The 24,796-nt window shown below is 53.6% G+C and overlaps 2 protein-coding genes across 2 annotated transcripts; one reads left to right on the top strand and one right to left on the bottom strand.

Annotated features, from left to right (window-relative positions):
- Positions 1–18,290: 18,290 nt before the first annotated feature.
- Positions 18,291–18,413, bottom strand: CHC_T00005855001 (hypothetical protein). Its single transcript, XM_005717486.1, has one exon. It carries the CDS (start codon positions 18,411–18,413, stop codon positions 18,291–18,293), a length of 123 nt encoding a protein of 40 aa, XP_005717543.1.
- A 20-nt stretch (positions 18,414–18,433) lies between these two features.
- Positions 18,434–18,553, top strand: CHC_T00005854001 (hypothetical protein). Its single transcript, XM_005717485.1, has one exon. The coding sequence runs from the start codon at positions 18,434–18,436 to the stop codon at positions 18,551–18,553; it is 120 nt and encodes a 39-aa protein (XP_005717542.1).
- The last annotated feature ends 6,243 nt before the right edge of the window (positions 18,554–24,796 follow it).

Below are 24,796 nucleotides of genomic sequence, written 5' to 3'. Positions count from 1 at the left end.
AACATTGATTACTTTCAACTGTAAGAGACATTTTAGCACGAAATGGCTTTCCGTCTACTTACGGGGCACCGACGCTTCCCGGGAACTCCACCTCGCTCTTCGTCAGAGTGAACTGCCGTCATCCGTTCCTCACCGTGATCGGCATGATCGCTCCGTCGCCGGACTGGATTGTGCAGATCAACAACAGGAACCTGTTCGACACGGAGAAGAACCGGTTCATACGTTCGGATAGGGGAACGCTGATTGCATACGACACTGGGGTGGATGACGGGCGCGAGTTCACGCCTCCGCTGGACTTGAGCTTAGACAAGCCGACTCGGCCTCAGAAGAACATTGCGCCGCTTGTAGAGGATGTGACGGACCGGTTCGAGGGCCGGGTTGTCCGCACGTTCCGCATCCGGCGGATTGCGTAGGATTTCTGCCCCCAAAGTCTTGTGAGGCAATCTTGTATGTTCTGTAGCGACAGGGCAATTGCTCATTTTAATAATTTCAAACTTGTTTTTAAAAATTAACTCATACAGTATTTCAATTATCCTGGATGATGCGGACACTTTTTTTCAACTGCGGCCAGCCCTAGTGTCTAGACGACAAGCGATTTGACCTCATATGAGGCCAGTTTTTTTGCAAAAAAATATATAAATTAAATCGAAACTTAAAAACGTCAGTTCGGACACCATTTCTTTAACGTATTTGCCCTCGGCATTAACATCTTGCAAAACATGAGGTCTCTTTGGCAAATACGAAGTAATTGAAAAACGATGGACTAAGTGCCCAACGATCAGGATAGTTCCACAGTTACTGTAGACACCACAAAAGATTAAAAAATAAAATTTGGTCCAACCTTTCATGGAGAAGACAAGGATCTTACGCAAACATGGGGTAAATGCCCAAACACTGCACGTTTCATCAGATTGATGTCAGCTGCCGAATTTATTCGTCTTCCGTTTCCTCCCCATCCACAGCTTGCCGTCGGAACGTTATTACCAGTCTCTGTCTACGGCATTGTCGATAACGCTCCTGCACGCCCTTTCGCTTGTTCACCGTGGCATCCCCGATGGAATACAACCGATTACGAGACCTATGATAGGTGTCAGCATCGTCCCTTCGCAAAGGATTGCACATGATGTGTGCATTCCTAAGAGCAACACAGAGCCGAAATATTGCGTCATAAAGCTTCTCCCCCCACCTAAACTTAGCTGACAAAACCGCCCACAACCCACAAGCACGGCCAAAAAAATTCTCGACAATTATTCGATCTGCTGAAACCTTCTCATTGAAGGCGTCATCTTCAGCCGATAAAAGCCGACGAGGTGGTTTTTTCCGCGGATATATAGCCCGAACAAACTCCACAGCTCCTTGGTAGCCCTTATCTGCGAGTAGAGCCCAGCTATCTGGGTACTTGTCTGAAAGAATACCAATATCTGTGACCTCCTTCTCGTCCTCCGTCTTTGCCAACGCCATGTCGTGAAACGGCTTCATGTGCACCATAATGTCGATATCAGAAACTGAACCTGCGAAATGTTCGCTACAGCCTGCCGCAAAACCGTTGGGCAAGACAGAAACTGTCACCTTAAATCCGTATAATTTGCGCTTGCCGCTAAAATATTTTTTCCTTCTTGAATGTTGCCGCTCGGTCGGTTAGCTTGTTGGAAGGTAACATCTGGTGCGTATCGAGCAAACTTGAAGTGCTTGAATTTCCTCCTTTCGTCCAGCAGTCGCTCCATGGGCCACCGTTCCGTCTTTTCCAGTACAAACGGTTCGTAGAATCTTGTAGAGATCATCAAAATGAAGCGTGTAACCAGTCGCTCGAACGTCGCACCCTTCATCTTGAACGTGTGGCCGAGATAATCCCACTGTCCTCCATGTTTGAGAGTAGCTAGGACCATGAAAAGGGCGTCCTTTGGTGTGTACTGAGATCGTTGCCCACGTCCAACGTTGTAATTATTGGCCAGGAAGGTGCGGACTTTTCCGTAGAGCTGAATAAACTCCTTGATGGTAAAGTTTGTTAACTGAACAATGACAGTGCCTCCTCCGTTATCATAAAATGTCTCCAGAATGGGGCTTTCTGAATCATTCTCCTCGTCAGTGTCCGCTTGTGGCTCGCAGGATACTGCGTGAGAGCCGCTTCGCGGCCAATGGCCGCATCCGCCAAAATATGTAAAGCGGCTTGTGCATCGGTGGGCGTTATCGCTTGCATGACGGCCAGAGCGAGATCGGAATGATGAAGCGGAGGGGGGTTGGCAAACCGTGGCGAGCTGTCGGGAGAGGTAGGTGTGGTTGCTGTTGGGGGAGGCAGAGGTAGGTTTGGTTGCTGATGGAGGAGGTAGGGGTGGTCGCCGTCGAGGAAGGCGGATGTGGCCGCCGTTAGGGGAGGGGAGTGTCGCCGCCGTCGGGGGAGGTGGGTGTTGTCGTTGTGAGGGAAGGTGGATGTGCGGCTGTCAGGGGAAGCAGGTGTAGTCGCCGTCAGGGGAGGTGGATGTGGACGCTGTCAGGGGAGGCAAGTGCGGCCGCCGTCGGGAAAAGTGGATGTTGTCGCCGTCGAGGAAGGGTATTGTCGTCTCTGTGAGGGGAGGTGAGTGCCAACGCCGTGTGGAGAGGTAGTTGTGATAGCCGTCAGGGGAGGGAGTGCTGCTGCCGTCGGGGGAGATAGATGTGGCCGCCGTCAGGGGAGGGTTGTGACGCGGCCGTCGGGGGAGGTGGGCGTGGTCGTTGTGAGGGGAGGTGGATGTCGCCGCCGTCAGGGGAAGTGGGTGTATTCGTCGTCAGGGGAGATGGATGTGGACGTCGTCAGGGGAGGGGGGTGTCACTGCCATCGGGGGAGGTGGATGTGGGCGCCGTCAGGGAGCAGGTGGGTGTGGGCGCCGTCACGGGGAAGGTTGGGGTGTTTGTAGTACAACGGCGCGAAGGCAACCGCACCACCGCTGCCGCCCCGGGATACAGTACGATGGGCTGTAAGCGCGAGAAGAACTGTAAGGAGTTATATTTACAGGACACGGCCGATGCGGAGTACAGTAGTACGCCGCTGGTTACACGTGTAGGATCCGAACGGTAAGTAATTAGTAATTAGTAATTAATGGCACAAATTAGCCAATTTAGCACAGTAGCTGGTATACAGTAAGTAACAGCTACTGTAGTGGGACAGGTGTCCTGGCGGCGCCCCACTTAGGGGTTAAGACCGGGGCCACCTGCTCTGTTCCAGTAAACGGGGGGCAGACTCGCCTCCCTTCCCTTTACGGCTTTTGGCTAACTCCGTCCAGTTTTACCTCTAAGTCTCAGGCTTCTAACCCGTGACCGTCTGTGTGGTTATAGCACCTCCACTCAGCTGCGCGTCACCGGCCACGTGTGCCTTCCCTCTTTACGAGTTCTTCCGATCGGTCCGCGCTCGCGTGGGTACTCCGCGTCGCGCGCTCCCTCACACTAATCCCCCCTCGTTTCCGAGTGGTCGGGACGTGGGTAGTTATACCACATTTTGGTACTCTTGTGGAGGGTATAACTACGGAGGTTGAGCCCGCACTGGATCGCCAGCGCGAGCAATTACGGATCGGATTGAAAGAGGTCGAAAATCACCGCGTCGATCGCCAGTGATCATCGACGATGAACCGTGCGGATTCCGCCGGAGAAGATACCGTCTCCGGGCGAGCAAGTACCCGCAGTGGCAGAGGCGCACAGCGCCCCCGGATTGACAATCCGGAAGCTTTGCTACGCCCGCCGTCTACCAAGAGCCAGAAGACCCCTTCCGTTTCGGACACCACCGCCGGGCTACCGGCTGGTGGGGGAAACCGCGTACAAGTACTGTGCGACGCGTTACTCCGGCGACTACAAACCTGGATGGAGGATTTCCTCGCTGAGGAATTACCTCAGGTCGTCCAGGTTTGCCTCGACCGAACGGCGCCAAGACTGGTGGCGGTGCATGCGGACACCGCGCTCCGCGCCCTGCTGGACGAGAAGATAGCCCCCCTCGTACGCGACGAGGTAGTGGCAGCGCTCGCCGCGGAGGAGGACGAATCTCCGACCGCATTGGCTCTAAAGGGAGCTACTATCTCCGCCGTGGCCATCCATCTGGCCACGACATTTACCGAAACGGGAGGCGCGGTACCGCCGCCGGCGCCGCGCCGTGAAACCGTTCCGGGCTCAAGCTTTAATATCGCTGATCCGATCGGCGCCGTACCCGGGATGGATAAGATGGACCCTCACCCGGAGGGCAGAGCCATCTATCTCCCAACCGTTCACGGTGCTACAGGGAGGACCACAGAAAATGTCCTCCCCATACTCGCCGGTACGGGTGACCCCCGCGGGACAGACAACCGCCTGGGGCTCCCCGAGACAGAGAATCGGGACCCGTACCGGTTGAGCAGAAGACGTGCAACCGGCACGCACAGGACCGAAGCGGAATACACCCGGTATTTCGACGCAGAAGACCCCCGTCACAGGACAGATGAAGACCGCGAAGGACGCCGCTGGCAATACCGCGACCACTGCGAGGCACGCCACGGGCGATACCGCGATGCCGGAGGGGGAGGATACCCCTCCGATGATGACCCATCCGGTTCGGAAGACTCTCGCAGGCGGGGCCACAGGGCACGCCGCGATAGAAGCCGAGACTGGCACCGGCACGACCCGTCCGACTCGGAAGACTACCACACCGAGTCGGATGAGGAGCGTCGTCGCTCGAGCAGACACCGCCGGGCTGCCCTGAAGAGCGACGAGCGACGGCCCACGGTAATCAGGCCCCTCAATGACCTGTTTACCAAGGCCGTCAACTACAAGACCTACCGCCTGGAACGGCGTAGCTCGCGCTACGACTCCACAGTAGCGCGGTACATTAACCGTTACCGGAAAAAACTGGACGTGCAGATGAGGTCCCACACGTTCAGCGGTCAAGATCCGATTGCGGTATTGGGATTCCTCGCACGCCTCAAGATGGCGTGCGACCACAACGGGATTACCGAAGAAGCCGCCGTATGGTGCTTCCAATTCTACCTGACCGGGCAGGCTCACGCCTTACTCCAGTCCCGTCTCAATGGGAACACCATGGGGGTTGACGTGGAGCGGCGCGAGCTGCTCCGGACATACCCACAGGTGGTCAACTTTCTGTTGCGCACCTATGCTACCGACGAGGTAATTTCCGAAGCGGTTGGGGATGTGACCTCCTTCCGTCAAAGTTCAAACATGACGGAGGAGGTCTACAGTTACCACCTCTGGGACAAGGCACTCCGCTGCGGTATGGTATTCTACGACAGGCGGTTGAAGTCCCTGTTCGTCGAGGGGTTACTGCCCGCCACGTGCGCGCAGGTCCGTAATTACCTCGCCACGCACCCAGATGTGGATTACCAATCCGTCGCTCGCTATGCGCAAGCGATCGGGGAAACCAATCGGGCTTCCCGTCGACAAGGGATGTCAGCCATGGCTCACCGAGAGCCGTCCGGAGCGGCTAGAAAATTCGACTGCACCGCAAGGACGAGGCCCGTGCTGTCAGTTGAGTCGGCATCCGACATCCCGACGGCCGGGGGATTTGCTGAAGAAGCAATCCTGCCCGTGACGAACCAAACCGCCACGCCGACCTCGATGAGCTCGCCACCGACGAGTTATTATCCGTCGCCGGCAGCCTCGACGGCGAACGCCCCAGTTCCACCCGCCAACCCTGGCGACGTGCGCACAAGACCGCACGGGAGGCAAGGGCAGGATCCACGCGTCCGGTTCTCCGGCGGGAGATTTACCGGACCGCCACCGTGCCGGTTCTGCCTTGACACCACGCACCGACAAGAGAAGTGCCCCGTCGTTGCCGATGCGAGCCTGCGGGCCAAGCTTCTGGAGGCACGAGAGGCCAACTACCAGAAGCTACGCATTCGGCAAGGCCTCCGCCCGGGATCCCCGTTCAACCGCCAGGGGCCGTCTGCTTGGCGAAACCAGCGTCAAACGGCCCCCGCGGGCGTCAACGTGGTCGAAGAACCGCACCCCGACCATGCCGAAGACCACGTGGCGCAAGCCGCGGATGAAACCCGCAAGGACTTGCTGCTGACGGGGGAAGCCGGGGAGGACGCGTAGAGGCGACGACGTCTCTCCCCGTGCCCAGCCTCAGAAGCTTAGGCACCCCCGATCCGGCTGCGCCAGTGGAAGCGCAGCCGGGTATCCGAACGGAAGTGCAGGCCATCTGCTTCTTCAAGAAGCAGAATTACAAGATCTCCGCGACGGTTGGTCAGAAGCAGGCGTTGATGGTCGCCATCACGCCAGGGCTTGACTCAGGAGCCGGCCCGAACCTCATCCATTTACGGTGTGTCGCCGAGTCGTGGCGACCATCGATAAAACCGGTTCGGAGCCCAGCGCTCATCGACACGTCAAACCGCGCGATGAAGGCACTAGGGGAAATCCCCCTGATCGTCCGAATCGGTGAGTTTGTGGCGCGCGTCACGTTCCTGGTAGTCACGAGCCTCGCCGTGGACTGTATCCTCGGTACGACTTTCCTGGATCGCCACGTCAAGGCGATCCTCCCAGCGCAACGGAAGGTCGTGTTCCACGACGCGCCACCCGTGGCATTGGTCGGAACAACCCCCTCGAGGCACGACCGCAAGATGGCCTCGAGGAGCACCGCACAACAACTACCGCCGTCGGATAAACCCGAACGGAAGCAGGTGGCGTTCCCCGCCAACACACCGTCACGGAAGATCCGCCTCGTCAGAGGGGTGACAATTCCCCCGATGACGCAGGCCATGGTGAGGGTCGCCACGCCGGTGGGGGGGCTATGTTTTTTACAGAACTACCCAAAAACCGCGCACAAGAATTTGACCCTCATGGCACAGGGGGTCATGGGTGTTGCCCCCGAAAAACCGTTCTCGGTAATGCTCAGCAATTTTGGGCACCGCTCGGTTCACATCCCGAAGCATACCGTAGTCGGACTGGCTCTTCCGTCGCCCACTCACATCCTGACACTTGGCGACTCGGCCGCGGAAGCGGCCGAAGCTAAGGAAGGGGGCGGGATATTTAATTCCAACCTCTCAACTGCAAAGGATGGCGCGGAAGAAGCCGCCGACAACCGTATGGATAAGGGCGGGGCTGAACAAGCCCCGCCGCCCAAGAAAACCCTCGGGGCGGTTGGAACGGATAAACCCGAAGACACCGCCGCCCCTGCGGGGGACCCCAACGCCTGGCAGGAGGACGTCCACATCGGTGCCGAGGACGAGGAGGTACGCTCGGATGTCCTCGAGGTACTGTCCGAATTCAAGGGGATGTGGACCGGCCACCTGGGAAAATTGGGGCCACGAAGCACCGGATTGAGCTCAAGCCCGGTGCTCGCCCGATTTACCAGGCGCCTTACCGCGCTGGACCAACCGCACGGGAAAAAGAGAAAACGGAGATCGACCGCATGCTCCGGGCAGGGGTAATCGAACCCGCCACGGCCGAATGGGCAAGCCCTGTGGTATTCGTCCCTAAAAAGGACGGTACCATGCGGTTCTGTGTCGACTACAGAAAGCTCAACGCAGTTACCGTTCGGGATTCCTATCCGTTGCCGAGGATGGACGAGTGCATCGATTCCCTCGGCGACGCTACTGTCTTTACCACGCTGGATTGCAACAGCGGGTATTGGCAAGTAGAAATCGCCGAGGAGGACCGCGACAAGACGACGTTCGCGTCGCACTGCGGGTTGTACCGTTTCCTCCGCATGCCGTTCGGTTTGAAGAACGCCCCCGCTACCTTCCAGCGGGCCGTCGACATTATACTGTCGCGGGTAAAATGGGAAACCGCACTGGTCTACCTGGACGATGTGATCATCTACTCCAACACCGTAACGGAACACTTCGCGCACGTCCGCGAGGTTTTGCGCCTTCTGCGGGACGCGGGCGTGTCGCTGAAGCTGTCGAAGTGCGCCTTCTTCGACACCTCGGTCACCTACCTGGGGCATGTGATCCGACCAGGTAGGTTGGAGGTCGAGCGCCGCAACGTGGTCGCCATCGAGCGCGCTCGACCTCCCCAGAACCAGACGAAATTTCGATCCTTCTTAGAAATGTGCAACGTGTACCGTCGGTTCGTGAAGAGCTTCGCGAAAATAGCCGCTCCGCTAAACCGGAAGACGGGGAAAAATCAACCCTTCGTGTTTGAGGTTCTTACCGATGAGGAATACGAGGCGTTCGTGGAGCTCAAGAAGCGCCTCGTGTCCCCACCGATCCTCGCTCTACCCCGTTACGGAAAGAAATACACCCTGGATACGGACGCTTGCGCGTACCAGGTCGGCTGTGCCCTACTACAGGAGCAGCCGAGCGGTGACCGCCTACCGATCGGGTATTGGAGTCGGGCTCTAACCGACGCCGAGAAAAACTACACCACCACCGAGAAGGAATGCTTGCTGTCGTGTGGAGCATCCTCACGCTTCGACCATATCTGTATGGGAACACGTTCGACCTCCGTACGGATCACGAGGCCCTCCGATGGGTCCTCAACCTGGCGGATAGCTCCGGCCGGCTAGCGCGCTGGCGTCTCCGCCTAGCCGAGTACGACTACGACGTACAGTACCGACCGGGGATTAAGCACCAACTCGCGGATGGTGTATCACGCCTCCGAGTTGAGGGCGCAACCTCCGAACCGGTGGACGACGAGGTCCCGTGTTCCGCAGTACAATGGCGAGAAGAGGGGCATAACCCCCGCCAAGGTACCGTACACTGGGAGACCCCCGTCGACCCGGGGAGAGCTGAGCACGCGTTTGCGGTTATACCCGAAGAACGCGACGTCTCATCCATAACGGTGGAAGAGTTCCTTCGGGAGCAGGCCGAGGACCCCTTCTGTAGGGCGGCTGCCGAGACTGTGGGGAACCCGGACTCGCGTTACGACGTCGACCGATACGGGTTCGTCGTCCGCAAGTCCCCCCTCGATGGGACCCTGCAGCGGGTTGTACAGAAGCGGCTCAGGGCGAACATATTGTACCTCGCCCATCATCCCCGCCTGGCAGGACACCCGGGCGGTACGAGGATGTATTATACCCTCCGGCGGGAATATTATTGGCCTCATATGGCCAACGACGCCTTCAGTACCGTACGGAATTGCGCCTCGTGCGTCGCCACCCGGGGAATCCTGGTGCGGCATCAAAAGGACCTCAAGCTATTCCCAGCGGCAGGGCCGCTGGATTTCGTCGCCATGGACCTGCTTGGTCCTTTACCGAAGACAGCGCACGGGAATCGCCACGTGCTCGTCATGACCGACCGGTTTACGAAGCTGACGCGCAGCATCCCGTTACGGACAACCACCGCGTCGGTTGTGGCAAACGCCTTCCTGGACAATTGGGTCTACGTATACGGCGCACCTCGTTACGTGCTAACCGATAACGGACCACAATTTGCCGCCAAGTTCTTCGACGCGGTGTGCGCCTTGCTGGGGGTGAGGCACTACCTGACTACCGCCTATCACCCCCAGACAAATGGGCAAACCGAACGGTTCAACCGCACCCTGGTGCAGCGCCTCCGACACTATGTCGAGGAGCATCAGAGGGACTGGGACGAGTACATCCAGCCCCTGACCTTCGCGTATAACACGCAGGTCCACTGGTCGACGGAGACAACCCCGTTCGACCTGGTGCTGACGCGACCACCGTCCGGATTGGCACTGCCCGGTACTGTACCGCAGGACGCCGGATGCCACACGGAAGACCCGCGGACCCCGGTACAGTAAAAGCGAGCGACGTTGCGGAAGCTCCGGGATGCCCTCGAGCGCACGCGGGTGAAACTAACCGCGGGGCAGAGGCGGTACAAAACCGACTTCGATAAGAAGGTGCGCTTCCGCCCGGTCATCGCGGTGGGAGACTTTGTCTACGTGGACCGTCCACCGCGGCCGTTGAAGAGCACCGAACGGGGAGACCTACCGAGCGACGGAGGAGGACCCTCCGTCAAGCTCTCACCGAAAACGTAAGGCCCGTTTCGGGTCCGATCCGCCACGGAGGCCACAGTGGTCGTCGACCAAGACGGGGTCTCGAACCGCGTGAGCATCGAACGGGTAACCAAGATGCCGCGGGGACCCCACGACCCCACTGTGGCCGCACCGACAACGGACCCGCCGGCGGGAACACCCGAACCGCCAGCGCAGTACGTGGTTGACCACTTGGTTGCCCACCGGGAGACCCGCAGCGGCAACCAGTACAAGGTCCGCTGGTATGGTTTTACCCCAGCGGACGATACCTGGGAACCCGCCGAAGGCCTCCCGAAACCCTTCATCGACCGCTTCTGGCGCACGCGGGCAACCGCGCGCCACCGCTAAAACCGCACCGGACAGACCCGGCGCGGATGGAATGGACCCGCCGGCGGGGCGACCCGACGCGGCGATGTCCAAGGAAACCCTCGGGCGGGCTACGTCTCACTCCACTTGGGGTGGATAAAATGGCAGCCCTCTGCCGAGCCCGGGTTAGCACCCGGGAGACAAGACCGAACCGGGGGGTACCGACGCGGAAATACTGTCAAGGCGAGCCCTCGCCGGCCGCTCAAGAGCAGGGTAAACCGCGACCGAACCGGTAGCAGAACCAGGAACGGGTGTGTGTGGCCTGCAGAGCACGGGCGGCGGTTCCAAATACGACGGATTTTGGGGACCGCCCAATCGGAGCTCGTCAAACCGCCGAAAAGCCACCCACCGCCAGGAAAAAACAGGCGAAAATTACTAAGGAAAAGGCCGGTTCCGCCCCAAGCCGCTAGTGGGGACGCGCACCGGGTGTTGCGGGGGGAACGGGAACCCGCCCCCGCAATGACCCGTCACGACGATAGAGCGGTCCCCCGCCCGTCGGGCCGTGGTATGCGTCAACCCGACATGGGAGAGCGGGGGAAAACCCGCAGCGGTACCCCCGACCAGGCGGCCGGGAAGATCCCACGTCGACGGGCGACCCCGGGGGCAGGCCACAGGCCTCACCCGTTGCGGTAACCCGCCACCGCAAGAGCGCGCGGGCAACCGCGCGCTACCGCTGCCCCGCGCCAAATTAACCCGGCACGGAAAGGCCCTGGACGGCAAGGAGGCGACTCCGGTCGCCGGCTTTTAATTAAGCCCAAAGGGGGGCTTGGGCTACGTTTTTTCTCATAGAAGGGTGGGAAAAAATTGTAGCCCCCTCCCGTTAACGGCATTGTATTCCCCGGGTCTGCCCGCGTCCGGAGGTCCCAAGACGGAAAAACGACTTTGGGAAGGCCCAGGCGGATTTGGAAACCGGAACTGTAAAACGCTGTTTCTGCTCGTTTTTTACAGTTTCCTTTCGTTTTCAAATCGCGCCTCCGCGGGAAGTGGCAACCGCAGGACTTACCAACCGGTTTTCGACGAACAGCAGAGCGTACCGCCGCCGGGAGTCCCCCGCTGACAGCGCAGACATGCGGGCAGTCACACACGCGGCTTCCTGGCGGATGGCAGGGCACTGTTTTTGGAAAAACGGCCAGCCCTCCGGGGGGATCTGGGCAAAACGCTTCTTCGGCGCCGGTTTCTCCATGCCCGGCGCCTGGGGAGGACACCCCACCGCAACGGCTAACCCATTCGGAAGGTTGGAGGTACTGCTGGTCCGTCCACCGTACTTGGAAACCCAAGCTCCGGCTCTATTCTTTATGGAGACACTGCACGGCCGGAAGGGCTACGATTTCCCCTCTAGAAGGGCGACTAAAATTCGTAGCCCATATCCGAGAACGATTCCAGACTCCTGAGGTCGTCGCCGACCTGGGAGTATTTGGAAACAGAAACGGTTTTATTCCGTTTCTGACCGTGTTTTACAGTTTCTATTCGTTTCCAAATAGGAATCGTTCGGGAAAGGGTCTACCGTGCGGTTTTCGCTCGTGTTTTGTACGCCAGAGGTACCGCACGCACCGGGAAAGGTGTGGGACGTACCGCTGCGGGGCTGGCCGTGGCGGACTCGCGGGGTTTTGGAGGAAATATAAGGGGAATTCTTGGAAAAATGGCCAGCCCTCCGGGGAGGTCCTGGAAAAAGGCTTCTTTGCGTCGGTTATTCGATGCCCGGCGCAGGCGGAAGCCGCCCAATCCAAACGGTGGCGTACCGCGGATGGAACCGGGAATAGCAGGACCGCTGAACTCCTCCGCGCGGACCGGGAGATGACGGCCGCTGCAGGTGTGCATACGGGATTGAGGACTCGACGAAGATAACTACTCTACGGCCGCGTCTCCGCGGCCGACGCATGGTGTCCGTTCGGGATAGGAGACCGTCACAGCTGGCAGGGATTTTAGTCGGCCGCGACGGGGACGTGTCGCCAAGTAAGAAAGGGGGTCTGTAGTACAACGGCGCGAAGGCAACCGCACCACCGCTGCCGCCCCGGGATACAGTACGATGGGCTGTAAGCGCGAGAAGAACTGTAAGGAGTTGTATTTACAGTACACGGCCGATGCGGAGTACATTAGTACGCCGCTGGTTACACGTGTAGGATCCGAACGGTAAGTAATTAGTAATTAGTAGTTAATGGCACAAATTAGCCAATTTAGCACAGTAGCTGGTATACAGAAAGTAACAGCTACTGTACCGGGACAGGTGTCCTGGTGCGCCACTTAGGGGTTAAGACCGGGGCCACCTGCTCTCTTCCAGTAAACGGGGGGCAGACTCGCCTCCCTTCCCTTCACGGCTTTTGGCTAACTCCGTCCGGTTTTACCCCTAAGTCTCAGGCTTCTAACCCGTGACCGTCTGTGTGGTTATAGCACCTCCACTCAGCTGCGCGTCACCGGCCACGTGTGCCTTCCCTCTTTACGAGTTCTTCCGATCGGTCCGCGCTCGCGTGGGTACCCCGCGTCCCGCGCTCCCTCACACTAATCCCCCCTCGTTTCCAAGTGGTCGGGACGTGAGTAGTTATACCACAGTGTTCGTCCTCAGGGGTGGCGAATGGGGCTGTCGTCAGGGGCAGGTTTTGGGGGTAGCTGTGATGGGAAGTGAGTGCGATTACGTGGAGATATGCAGGGATGGATCGCATTGTGGTGAGATGGCGTGATTTGAAAAGACCGCCCAATGCCGATGGTGCGTTTCTGCGGTCAGCATTGGTGGCACTGCTCATGTTATGATTGACTACAATGAAATATCAAAAATATTTATAGGAATTAGGGGGAGATCGAATTGGGAGATAGTCTTTCCGTATTTACTCGGTCGTTTCCGTTGCTACCCCCATGGTTACTGTATGGCAATAATATGTGCGTTGTCAATTGACACCTGTTCAAAAGGTCTATTGGGATGGCAGTTTCCAATGCACAGAGAGACTAAGAATCTAATGAAGTTTCAATGATGAGTTGGCTTATTAAACAGGCGTTTTGGTTTCGAAGAAATCAACATAAAACGTTTTGAGGTTGGTCAAAAAGGCTCCTTTTTGGGCATTTTAAAAATGGCTGGAAAAGACGTGCAGATCTCACCAAACTCCGCCCTTCCGCAACGCAGAAGTCAACTGCGGTGGCGAGAGTATCTTTTTCCATCTTGTTGAGCTAGCGCAAGTAGAGAAAAAATAAGTTGAAAAGTTACCTCATATGAGGTCACTTGTCACCTAGACAAGTGTGTAGACGACCGGCAATTTGCCTCATATGAGGTCAAATGCTCTACAGTAAAATTTAAACAAAATTTAAGATTTTCGCAAGTACAGAACAAAAAGAGCACAATTTTTACGAAGTAGAACTTTGAACGACTATAAAGACAACTATAAACGACTAGTTAGTAACTGACAAGCCAGCTCAGTGGTCTGTAAGGATCGCTGAGTCTTAGAGGCCGGGGTCCAACTCCTCGCTTAGCATTTTAGTTGTCGAAAAATCCCTTCGGGGATATCGATGGTTCTTGTTCGTGACCTGCAGCCCAGGACGCTTTATAGCACCCACTCGAACATGAGATTGAATAAGGTGACATCTCATAAAGGAGCATTCCGACACGGCTGCAGGTCCTTCAAGCAAGTCTTTAGACGCAGGATAGAACGATAGGGGCAAAAGGAGCTTTTTATCTCTTTTTGCTCCATTTTACTCAAATGCTGACCAATGTAGTCAGTTTTAATGGTCGAGATCGCCTTAAGCACCAGTAGTACTTACCTTTGCAAGTATGATCGTGTCGTTCGTCGACAGGTTTCTTAAAACAGTCACGCCCAGTCTGGTGATGACAAAGGCATACTTCTTTGTCAAAATATACTTTGCAGGCTGAGCAAATAAACTTTTACTTTTTTGTACCTCTGCAAATGTTGCATCTGGATTGATAAAGAGGACAAGTCTCCTCGCCGGATGCGCTTTTCCGCTTGCGAGTGGTTGGGGATAGGTGAGTACCAATTCCACTGCCAAACCCAACATCTTCATCTTCAACAGCACTGTCTGATTCTCGCTGACGTAACGATATACGATCTTATTTGTTATCAATCAACTGGTCAGCAAGCTCACAATAAAACTGATTTGGAGACATCTTAGAACCATCTCCTTTTGCACCTGCATACAGTTTCCATGCATCCACAATGAAAATGGCCAATAAAGAAGTGTTGACACGCATAGACCACTCCTTGACTTCGAACTTCTTTTCCAAGCCGAGATCATCCTGACGAGATCCGTTGTGACGGTCAATCTGAGAGCAAGTTTCATAATACTGCTCGCAGACTGAGGGAATACGGATAAACAATTCTTGTTTTCTTGTCACGCCATGACGTGTACGCCATCTCTCGCGGTAGATTAGAGTTCCTTCGTTGGATGGTCCGACAGAACTAAAAAAGTATCTGCGGTCTCGGTCCACCCACATCACTGCCATAAGGTGAGGCCCGGCCACCGGCTTCGAAACTAGTGTGACGTGCTCTCCCTTTTCAGCAATCTCCAGATGAGATAGATATTTCATCGGATATTTCTTGGTAGATGTCTTCACCACACCTGTGAATCTAAGGCCTTTCTCATAAAGTGATTCAGCCGTGTGGACCGGAGCAAAGTACGAATCCGCGCAGACAACACGATTGGTGTGAAACCATAGCTGTAACAACCTCAAAGTCACTGCGGTTCCGTGTAAGTGGTCACTTTCAAAATCCTTTAAAAAAGTCTCCTCAGCTGAGACGACGTTCTCAATTCTTAGTATGATTCCACTTTTTCCACATACAGCAGTCTTCAACTCACAGCCATTCTCGGGTTTTCGGTCCATGGCAACATACTGAGGAAGACCGGTTTCAATCCAATCTCCTCCAAGTCCATACCAGCGTGATATACTCTCATCAACGAAGATGTTCTATGATGGAATCACATGCGATGCTCTGTGATCATTGATTGCGAACATGAAGTCCCTGATCATACGCCATCTGTCATTTGAGTCAGCTGGAAAGCTGAACGTGACATTCTGGCGAAGCTCCTCGAATCTTCTGCGGGAGATGATGTTTCCGAATTGAGGTTGCGGGAGATATTTGCTGGTTTCCTGTGAGCTCCAAAGAGACCTTCTGGTGCTGAATTCAATCCGAGTCATAAGGATTAGCACCCCGAAAAACTTCAAAATTTCACCTCTTGTAGTTAAGCGGAGTCCCCTTGATTCCATTGCATCGTTGGTGTGGGAAACCATTAACGCCATGTGCTCCTGTGGGAACATCCACATGAAGTAGTCCATGGGATGCATTTGAGATGGACTGTGACCACGGGATATAATCTCATCAATCGTTCCAATCACCTTCCATCTTCTCGGCGGTATCATACCATTTAAATGCATCGTGACTTCCTCACGCTTCCAGGCCCGACCGTGGACATTCATGAGGCCATCTCGGGAATCCATTTCGTCACTCGCGGAGATCCTCGTACTCGGTCTGAGTGCTCCTTCCAGTGGCGTCACGCGGTCCTCTGTAGGCTCCGGTCGCGCATAATGTTCAGTTTCTTGATATATATGATCTTCAGGGTCGTCATTGATCAGGTCCATCACTTCACCAGCCTTGATGTTAGCTATGCGAAGCGTGACTTCCTTGACGCCATCTGATAATTCCCATTTAGCCCTGACTGAAGTGACACTGCGACCCTTCACTTTGTCAGTTTTCATGCTAATGACAGTTCTCGTGACCAACTTGATCTTCCAGGCGGCTCCATACATGCGACGACATTTACTCTGACCTGTGTGCAGTCTTGCACGAGTGTGGACGCGGTTACCTGCAATAATTCGAGGATCATTGACGCTCACAATTTTGAAGAAATGTAGGGAAGAGGATGACGAAAGTGTTGATTAGGGAAGACTGAGATACGGAATTGGATGTTTTCTGCTTTGCCAACGTTTAGTACTCTAGTCGTAAGCTTTTCACTACAGTAGCGATAATTTTCTACAATTATTCGAATTGCAAAAGCCCGCCTAAAAACTGGCCTCATATGAGGTCATTTGTCACCTAGACACTAGAAGAAGTTTGAAACCACCGGCGGTTGAGCTCTTGACGCCCCGCACTTTCAGCTCGACTGTTCTACTTGAATATGCTGCGTCTATTGGTGGCCCCTTTTTGGTGGAAATCGTACACACACGCCAGTGAATTCCCATAGCTGACGGCCTCTCTGCCTTTTGGAGGTACTGCCAGCTCCCCCCGTGTAAAGTAGTTCTTGATTTTCTTCATTAACATTCTGTATACATGTACGCTTCGACGGTGATACAGCTATTAATTTTGAAGCAGAAATTGTGAAAGGTTCATCTGGCGTTGGAGAAGTGCATCTCTGTCGGAAGAGGGCGACTTGTCCGTCACTTCACTGTTATTGTAATTACCCTTTAGTTTGTAAGACGTATAAACGTCCTATAGACAGGAGTAGCAAGTAGTATGTAAAGTGAGGGGGTAAGGAGGCATTATCACCCCTCCAATTGAGCAAGAGTGATTAAATATGCCCGCAGCCCATTGACAGATGCAAGAACACAGCTATGTCGGAAAGATGAGGGCCAACGCTGGATAAATTCAATTATGGAGTGTAATAAGAACCAAGGCAAATTTCAAAACAGAGGATCAGGATATGTACACATGCACCGACGTAGGAACGTGAAGAAAAGAAATGGAGCCCAGCAATCCGTGCTGATCACAGTGCCTTACCCCTTATCCTCTTCCCCTCGTGTAATGGCGTTTCGATCCAATGATTCTAGCTTCCAAAACTGCTCAGTTTAGCAGAAAGGTTGAAAGTAGAAGATATCCACACTTTTTACGCTATGTGAATTATAGAGTAACACACTTTTATGACCCGAGTTAGCTTTTTGTAATTTCCGTGGCACACACGGGCCATCGGTCATGCGCCCTGGAATGTACGCCAGGATCATGCAGTCAACCACGGACATCACGGAACGGTGTGAGAGGTTGCGTACTGAATAATGCATAACAAAACGGCACCGTAGACAGTGTTGCGATGCATTGTTTGCTACTGTACTTCGTATGGGCAAGCAGGCCGCTACGGTTGTGCTCGTCGATCGGTACCGCTATAATTTAACATGCACGTCTACATAAGTAAGCAAGCGCAATTTCTTATTTGACATACTGTAGTGACGTATTCCGGAAGTTTGATATATGACTACTTGTGACAACCTCCGAACTGTCGGTTTGTCAATTGATGATGATCCGATACCGGTTTATGGAGGCCCGCAGCGTCGGCCTTTAAATCCCAAAGCACAACCCGCCCGGTCTACAGTAGCTAACAGTCTGCCCTAGAGAGGCTTAATCATAAACCGATTACGGATATGCTACAGTACTGAAAAAAAGGCCGAGACCGCGACAGCGGTTACCACTCCAGGAAAGTATAATTTGGTAACATCTTTTTTAAATTAACTTAAAAACTACTTCCCCTTTCCCAAATGAGGTCAGACTGGTGGTGGTGGATGCTCTGCGTTTGCTATCCAACCGGGAGGAGATACAGAATCTCTAGCCGTACTGGATCAGAGAAACCCCGAATTTTCTTTTATTGGTGCGGCAATACACAGAGTTTTGGAAAAAGGTCAATTTTTAATTTCACTGGCACCAGAGAGACCAAGTAACGCGCACGGGACAACGTCAATGGGGAATGGTGAGGAGTTGATGCACGTTGGGGAGAGGCCTTCGTGCGCATTTGGGACCGGAGTTGATCGTGCCCGCTTCTTGGTTGAGTGGACAGGCTTTGAGGCCTTGCCACTTTTCATGCGTTCCAGATTTTTTTTGTTCCCTCAGCTTTTTCGCTTCTGCTTTCTGTTCTTTCTGCGGTTCTCTTTGTTTTTGCCGGGCAGCCTTCTCCTCCGCCTTTTGTCGCTGTAGCCGATCCTTCTCAATTTTTTCTGCTTCCTGCGCGCAATAAAATCGCCAAATGTCCGATAAATTGTCGGCGTCCCCAGCTGAATCGTTTCTTTCTGCCCGTGTGACTTTTTTCTATTGGTCCTTATGGTTTGGGAGCACTTACATTCATAACAATCTTGTTAACGCTATCATGATTTTTGGAGCATCTCTGCCCCTTTTATTGCAAGTGAAGCGGACTTTTCGTTGTTGACAATTCCCTTCAGCTTTTCGAAGACGAAGAGGCAACATTGCGGGGAACTATAGACGTGATGAACGCTCCATTCCCAGGAGCGCTTCCCTGGAGTCCAGGGATGAATGACTGTACCCATTGTCCGCACTGTGTTTACCTCAGCGGCATGCTTTCGTACAGTGGGAGCAACGAGAACTGAATCACCAAATTAGCCTTTTTTACTGTCATGAGAGCCATACGTGCACACGTAGCACACGCATGACAGCCCAATTAGATCATCTTTATTCACCGCCGTCTCACTGATCCCTCCCATTCCCTTATAAGGTAGAGACACGATCGGCATCAGTAAACGGACGGCATCGATCTTGCACCACAGGTTATGGGCCCAAACAACGCCCCACTGCAAGACGATCCCAGGCACCTCGGAGATCGCCTTGGACGAGATCAGGAAGACGGCACCACGGCACCACCAGCCCCGTCGCTCTACTACATCTCAGTCCGCACACTCGCGTAGAGGCACCTGGTAGAGCTCCGGATAACGCCGTCGAGCCAGCTCCGGACACCTCCGTTGAGCCCACCCCAAGAGCTCCGGATAACATCGTCGAGCCAGCTCCGGACACCTCTGTTGAGCCCACCCCAAGAGCTCCGGATAACACCGTCGAGCCAGCTGCGGACACCTCCGTTGAGCCCACCCCAAGAGATCCGGATAACACCGTCGAGCCAGCTGCGGACACCTCCGAAGGCCCATGCTGAACAAGGGATAACACCGTCGAGATAGCTCCGGACACCTCCGTAGAGCCCATCCCAAGAGCTCCGGACACGCCCGTAGAGCCATCCTTAATTTCCCGGCCAAGCTAGGCCTAATCCGCAAGAAATGGAGGCCACAACTCCCACGATCGAGACAAAAAGGCAAGACAAGCTAACCCCCGCTCTACCCAGCAAAGGGACCAACTAAGGAAAATAAGAAGCGTCCGTACCAACCACGGAACGCCCGTGGGCGCACCGACCCGCCCAACTACACGCCTCTGCCACAACACGGCATGACGGCCCCAAAGCCCGGAAGAAGGCAATGGACCACCACCATTGACCATAAGCGTATATTGACGCGCTGCACCCACCCGCAGCGCCACTACACAACTGGACAAGTCGCTACAGTAGAAGACGAGTACGGCTACACTGCAGTATACCAGACCCTCGATGAGGACAAACCTGAAGGGGATGATCCACATCCCGACAGGTAGGAATAGGCAGATCCGGATCCCTGCCATTGCCAACCCCGCACTGCGTTCCAACTTTCTCCCCGTACACGACGTACGGACACGACATGCCGCGCAATGGGGAGAAGTCAGGTTCACGCCCACCCAAGCGCTCATCTTCGACTCGAGCACGAGCCCACCGCAGAAGGTTGTCCAAGCACGTTTCACCAAAGGCATGTACTACTCGCAATTGCCAAAGGTGAAAAGACACAGCATGGCAGAACGGACTGGCAATCCGGGCAGTGCCCCATCCCGGTCAACAAGAAATCCCCAAAGGCAAAAAAGACGGGCAAACCTAAATCCCGCCGCACGCCAAAAATCGGACACGTGGCGCCGAAAGTGAAAAAAAGACCTACATGTCATGCAAAACCCCGCACAGCTGCCACACACCCCGGCACACCCCGCAGGTGAAAACGACTCTCACCACTACCATGTGATCTTCAATCACATACGCCCCGCCACGCTTCAAAAAAATGTCAAAGCTCGGCCTCTTCCCCAACCTCCCACCCACGTTGAGACAAAGACCCCCACGCATCACCTGCTAGAGCTGCGCAGCCGCGAAACAACAACCGGCCCCGCACTACCCAACCACACACAGGTACCCAGTAGGAGCAGCGTCCAGCAGTGACATATGCGGACTGTTCAACCCGCCCTCACGCCAAAGAAACAAGTACATACTCAGATACCTCATTGTCGACTTCCTGGAATCACGAGCTGAGACAACGTACCGATTGGACAAAATCCTTACAGCAATCAAACAAAGGAAAGGATGCAAGCCCAAGCTGTTACACGCGGACAGCGATAAATAATATATATCCGAACATGAGAACAGAATGTATCGCTCACAGCAGGTAATGCACAGCACTACAGTGCCGCACACACCCAAACTGAACGGCATATCAGAAAGGATCAACGGGACCCTGATGAATTCCGAAAGAGCAGCGCTGCACCACAGTGGTCTCCCCAAAACTCACTGGGAAGACACTGTCAGAGACGCAGCGTTCAAGTATAATAACATACTACACCACTTCACCAACTCCCTGCTATTCACAACGTGGACCAACACCACCCCCAGAGTCCCCCAATTTCTCCTATTCGGGCAACTAGGGACAAACCCCGAACTGGCTAACAGGAAACAAATATCCGAACTCGCCCCAAGAGCTACCCCCGCAAGATACTTACATGCGATAGATGAGCACCACATCATGGTACTTGAAACAAAACCAACAAGCCTCGAAGAGTGCGCTGTGTAAACTTCAAGCTCACACGTCAACCACCCGACGTCGTTAGAAGCTACCTCTCACAAGCTCACACGTCAACCACCCGACGTCGTTAGAAGCAACCTCTCACAAGCCGACACGTCCCACACCCGACGTATTCACATGAAGCTAAAACCCACAATTTTCAGGTTCCGAGGTTCACCCCGCACTATCAGACGTCATCAACACGCATCAAAAAACTTCAGGTTCATAGTACACCTGCACTCATATTTGCAAGTTCAAACCCCGAAATTTATTCTAATTGAGTCACTCACATAGGAGTTCAAGGGAACTCTGGTGATCTCGTCACACGACCCAGAATACCCACACGACGGACACGCGCAACTTCCGCTCCGGCTAGCACAACCCAACCTCCCGACGCAGCAGAGTGGGAAAAGGCACACAACGAGTAATTGGAAAATCTCAACACAATGAACGTCGTACAGTGCACACTAGATGCCAACCTCCCCAAAAAGGAAAACTCATACCTCTAGAAATGATATACCGATACAAGAGGAACATCGCAGGAGAAACGGCATTGAGAAAAGCGTGCTGCTCCACACGTGGAGACAAGATGGTGCCACAAAAGCACTTTGACCCTGCCAAAACGACAACTTACATGGCAGATAAAACAACTGTAAGGACACTGTCCGGCATAGCAGCAACACACGGCATGCACATGGGGCACATCGATATCAAGTCAGCATATCTACATGAGAAATTCGCACACAACGACAGCGAAAAAATGCACGTGAAACAACCACCCCGTTTCAACGGCACATACAAGCACCCATGCCAAGGAGGCAAGTCGAACATGAACATCTATGGGACGCCCTCTGCAAGACACACCTACCTGACAGCTGTATTCGCCATACTACGAAACAGCCCAGGACCGACAAAGCGGCGAAAATTCAGAGATCTGCTTCATCACTACCTGACGCATCAGTCGCAAAAGGGAACCATCACCCTCGCCCATGTCCCCACCGACGAGAAACTGGCAGACAGCCTCAAAACCCCCTCCGGCGCCAAGCATACGCGCGCCTCCTACCCAAGCTGCAACTCACAATCCAGCAGACTGCAGACGCCAAGACAGCTGCGCCGTCGACAGGGGGAGTGTCATGAGAGCCATAAAGACAAGTGTCGACGCCGCACCAGCATCCCGCCGCAGTCATGAGAGCCATACGGGCACACGTAGCACACGCATCACAGCGCAATTAGATCATCTTTAGTCACCGCCGTCTCACTGATCCCTCCCATTCCCTTATAAGGTAGAGACACGATAGGCATCAGTAAACGGACGGCATCGATCTTGCACCACATTTACCAAATAATACTTTTCTGGAGTGGTACACTACTGCCGCATTTATTCATTGAAAACAGGAAACATAAAGATTACACTTTGCAGTCTTGTTGGTTGTGTAAGTAGGAAGCATTGCACTCGTGTTCTCTTTCGATAGAGAAGAAAAATAGCTTGGGAGTGAATGCTTCGACAACTTCGCGCAAAACGATCTCTCTCGGAGTTTCCGCCAGAACTTTTCCGCTCTGTCACAGAGTTTACTGCTGAACAGGTCCAACAATAGAAAACTGTATGGCGCCAGAATGCAACATTGTACTTAAGATTTCGAGCTCACGTTGAGGTACATCTCAGGGAGAACGGTGTTCGGGATGAGGGGACATGGAAGAGGGCACATTAGACCTTTACAGCAAATATTGAGTAATGCGCATGCGAACGGAACGTAATGCGTGGGTCTCGAAAGCCATAATGTCTCAACAGTGATGACTGTTAGGCTTGTGCGGTTTGTGTGACATTTGCTTACCGTTGACTGTTTCTAATCCACGCCCTAATTCGTTGCATTGATGCCGTATGTTGACGCCAACATTACCACCTCTGGGTCCCTGTCTCCCTCCATCCAATGCACTCAGATCATGTTCATTGAAAAGAAACAATGCTCGCTGTAGAGCGAACCATGACGCCTATCAAGTCACCAAATCCTGCTTCTTCTTTCACTCTCTGCTAGTTTAGTTTGCCAAAGAAAGACATCAATAACTGCAGCTAATACTAAATTATGGATTGAGTGTGAGCGCTTGCAAATTTTCCTCCTTCTGGAGTGAGTATCTATTGAGAGCGCCTTAAATAACTAATCTCTGTTACTCATCATGAGCACAAGCAATTAATAGGGGGGGGGGGCGGGGGGGGGGGGAATTTCATCCAGCGAAAAGCTCGTCATTGCCTCACCATTATGTGCTACAAAGGACAGCCTCATTGCTCTCTCCCAAATTGCATTAGAAATCATAGCCCGGAACTACGTTATCTTAGCTTCTTTGTTGGGACGTTGAATTCTCAGCATTTGCAAAGTTGCATGCATTCGTGCGTCATGAGGCTGATCCACGGCTTAATCGTTACACTGTGCCTCAATTGAGCAGATACGCTTCTATCGTCGGTGTCAATCAAACACTTCTTCATCACCACTCAATTTCCACCCCGTTGGACGCAGTACTTGATTCAATGTCTGATTTTTCTTCCAACATTCTCACCAACGACCTCTCATCATGCGCGATAGGAGTAATGCCATAACACCGCATCACCACTACCCATATACTGCTCGCCAATAGAACAAGGATGACCCATGCTATCGGTATCAGCCACCAGAGTGTAACGTTCGTTACATTCTTGATTTCGCCCGGAACATCCTGCTTAATGCTAGTTTGCACACCATATGCAGCCCCGAACAGGGCCTCGATCACGTCAAAAGTATACTTTCTGTACAGAGTCGTCCACAACCGTATGTCATTTCTTTTCGCTCCCACCTTGCGACATTTTGCTTCTTGCGCCGTATTGTTATCAATGCGGAAGCCATCTCGATAAGGGCAATGCCATGATACATCCCCATCATACACAACAGCTTCACATGATCTAGGATCTAATATCCCAGTGTTTGTATGCGGGCCTAAACAATTCATATCGATATCGTCGCATTGCAGAATAGTGAACAAGGGCGGAAGAGTCTTGACCTGCTTACAATTCTTCAGTGTTCGTCTTATATTGACAAACTTCAACGCAAGGGTCTTAATGTACAATTCAGTTCTCATTCGTGGAAAACATTTTTCATCAAGAACTGACGCAAACTCAATGTCCCCGTCGTCGTTGTACAAGCAGCGCTGTCGGATCTGTGTTGTATCAAACAAGTAGTCAGAAATTTCGATTGGGGACATTTTCGGAAACGGACCTGGCCGGCGGATGGTCACATCTCTTGAGGTGAAAGAGGGTTGCGAACGCCCTTCAAGTCCGAAGTTGCTGACGCAAATGGCAGTTATCACAGAGACTCGAATCAGGACCAATGCCACGAGAGAGAATGATTGCCTCATTACGATGCCACCACCAACATGGGGAAGCGGAATTGAATGGAGATACAAGCCTTTTGAGCGAGAAAACTGAAACTGATTCCACATACCGGCTAGGACCGACGTTGTTTTCATGATTATTGCGACAAGGATGATGTCACAGATAAAGAAGTTTAGCAAGTTTGCGATTTCCGAGGCGAGAGGTAGTTCTGCAACAATCATTGCGTAACACTACTACTTCGAAGCAATGAAGAGGCGCAGGATAAAGTGTTTGCGACATCGAGGGGGTCTCTTAGACATTGTTGCGGTATTATGTGTGATATCGAAATGGCCCTCTATTTATATTCTGGTGTTCTATTCCTATACTCGAAGGATATGTCAAAGCTCCTGGAATCGACGAGGTATTTGATGTGTTGTTGAGGTCCTCGTTTCTGAACGTATGACCCTCTCCGGAAAAAATTTGCGGTCATCATCGATCAATAGCACCAGCGTATTGTTCTCTATTCTAGTGAGAAAATTTTCGTTGCACTCACACCGATGACGTCACGCGGGGTCACGAGGCATTCGAATCATGAAGTCGTTTCG

The sequence above is a fragment of the Chondrus crispus genome, genomic scaffold (assembly GCF_000350225.1).
Source record: "Chondrus crispus Stackhouse genomic scaffold, scaffold_32, whole genome shotgun sequence".
NCBI lineage: Eukaryota > Rhodophyta > Florideophyceae > Gigartinales > Gigartinaceae > Chondrus > Chondrus crispus.
The sequence above is the reverse complement of the archived record's forward strand: the minus strand, read 5'-3'. Positions and strand labels throughout refer to the sequence as shown.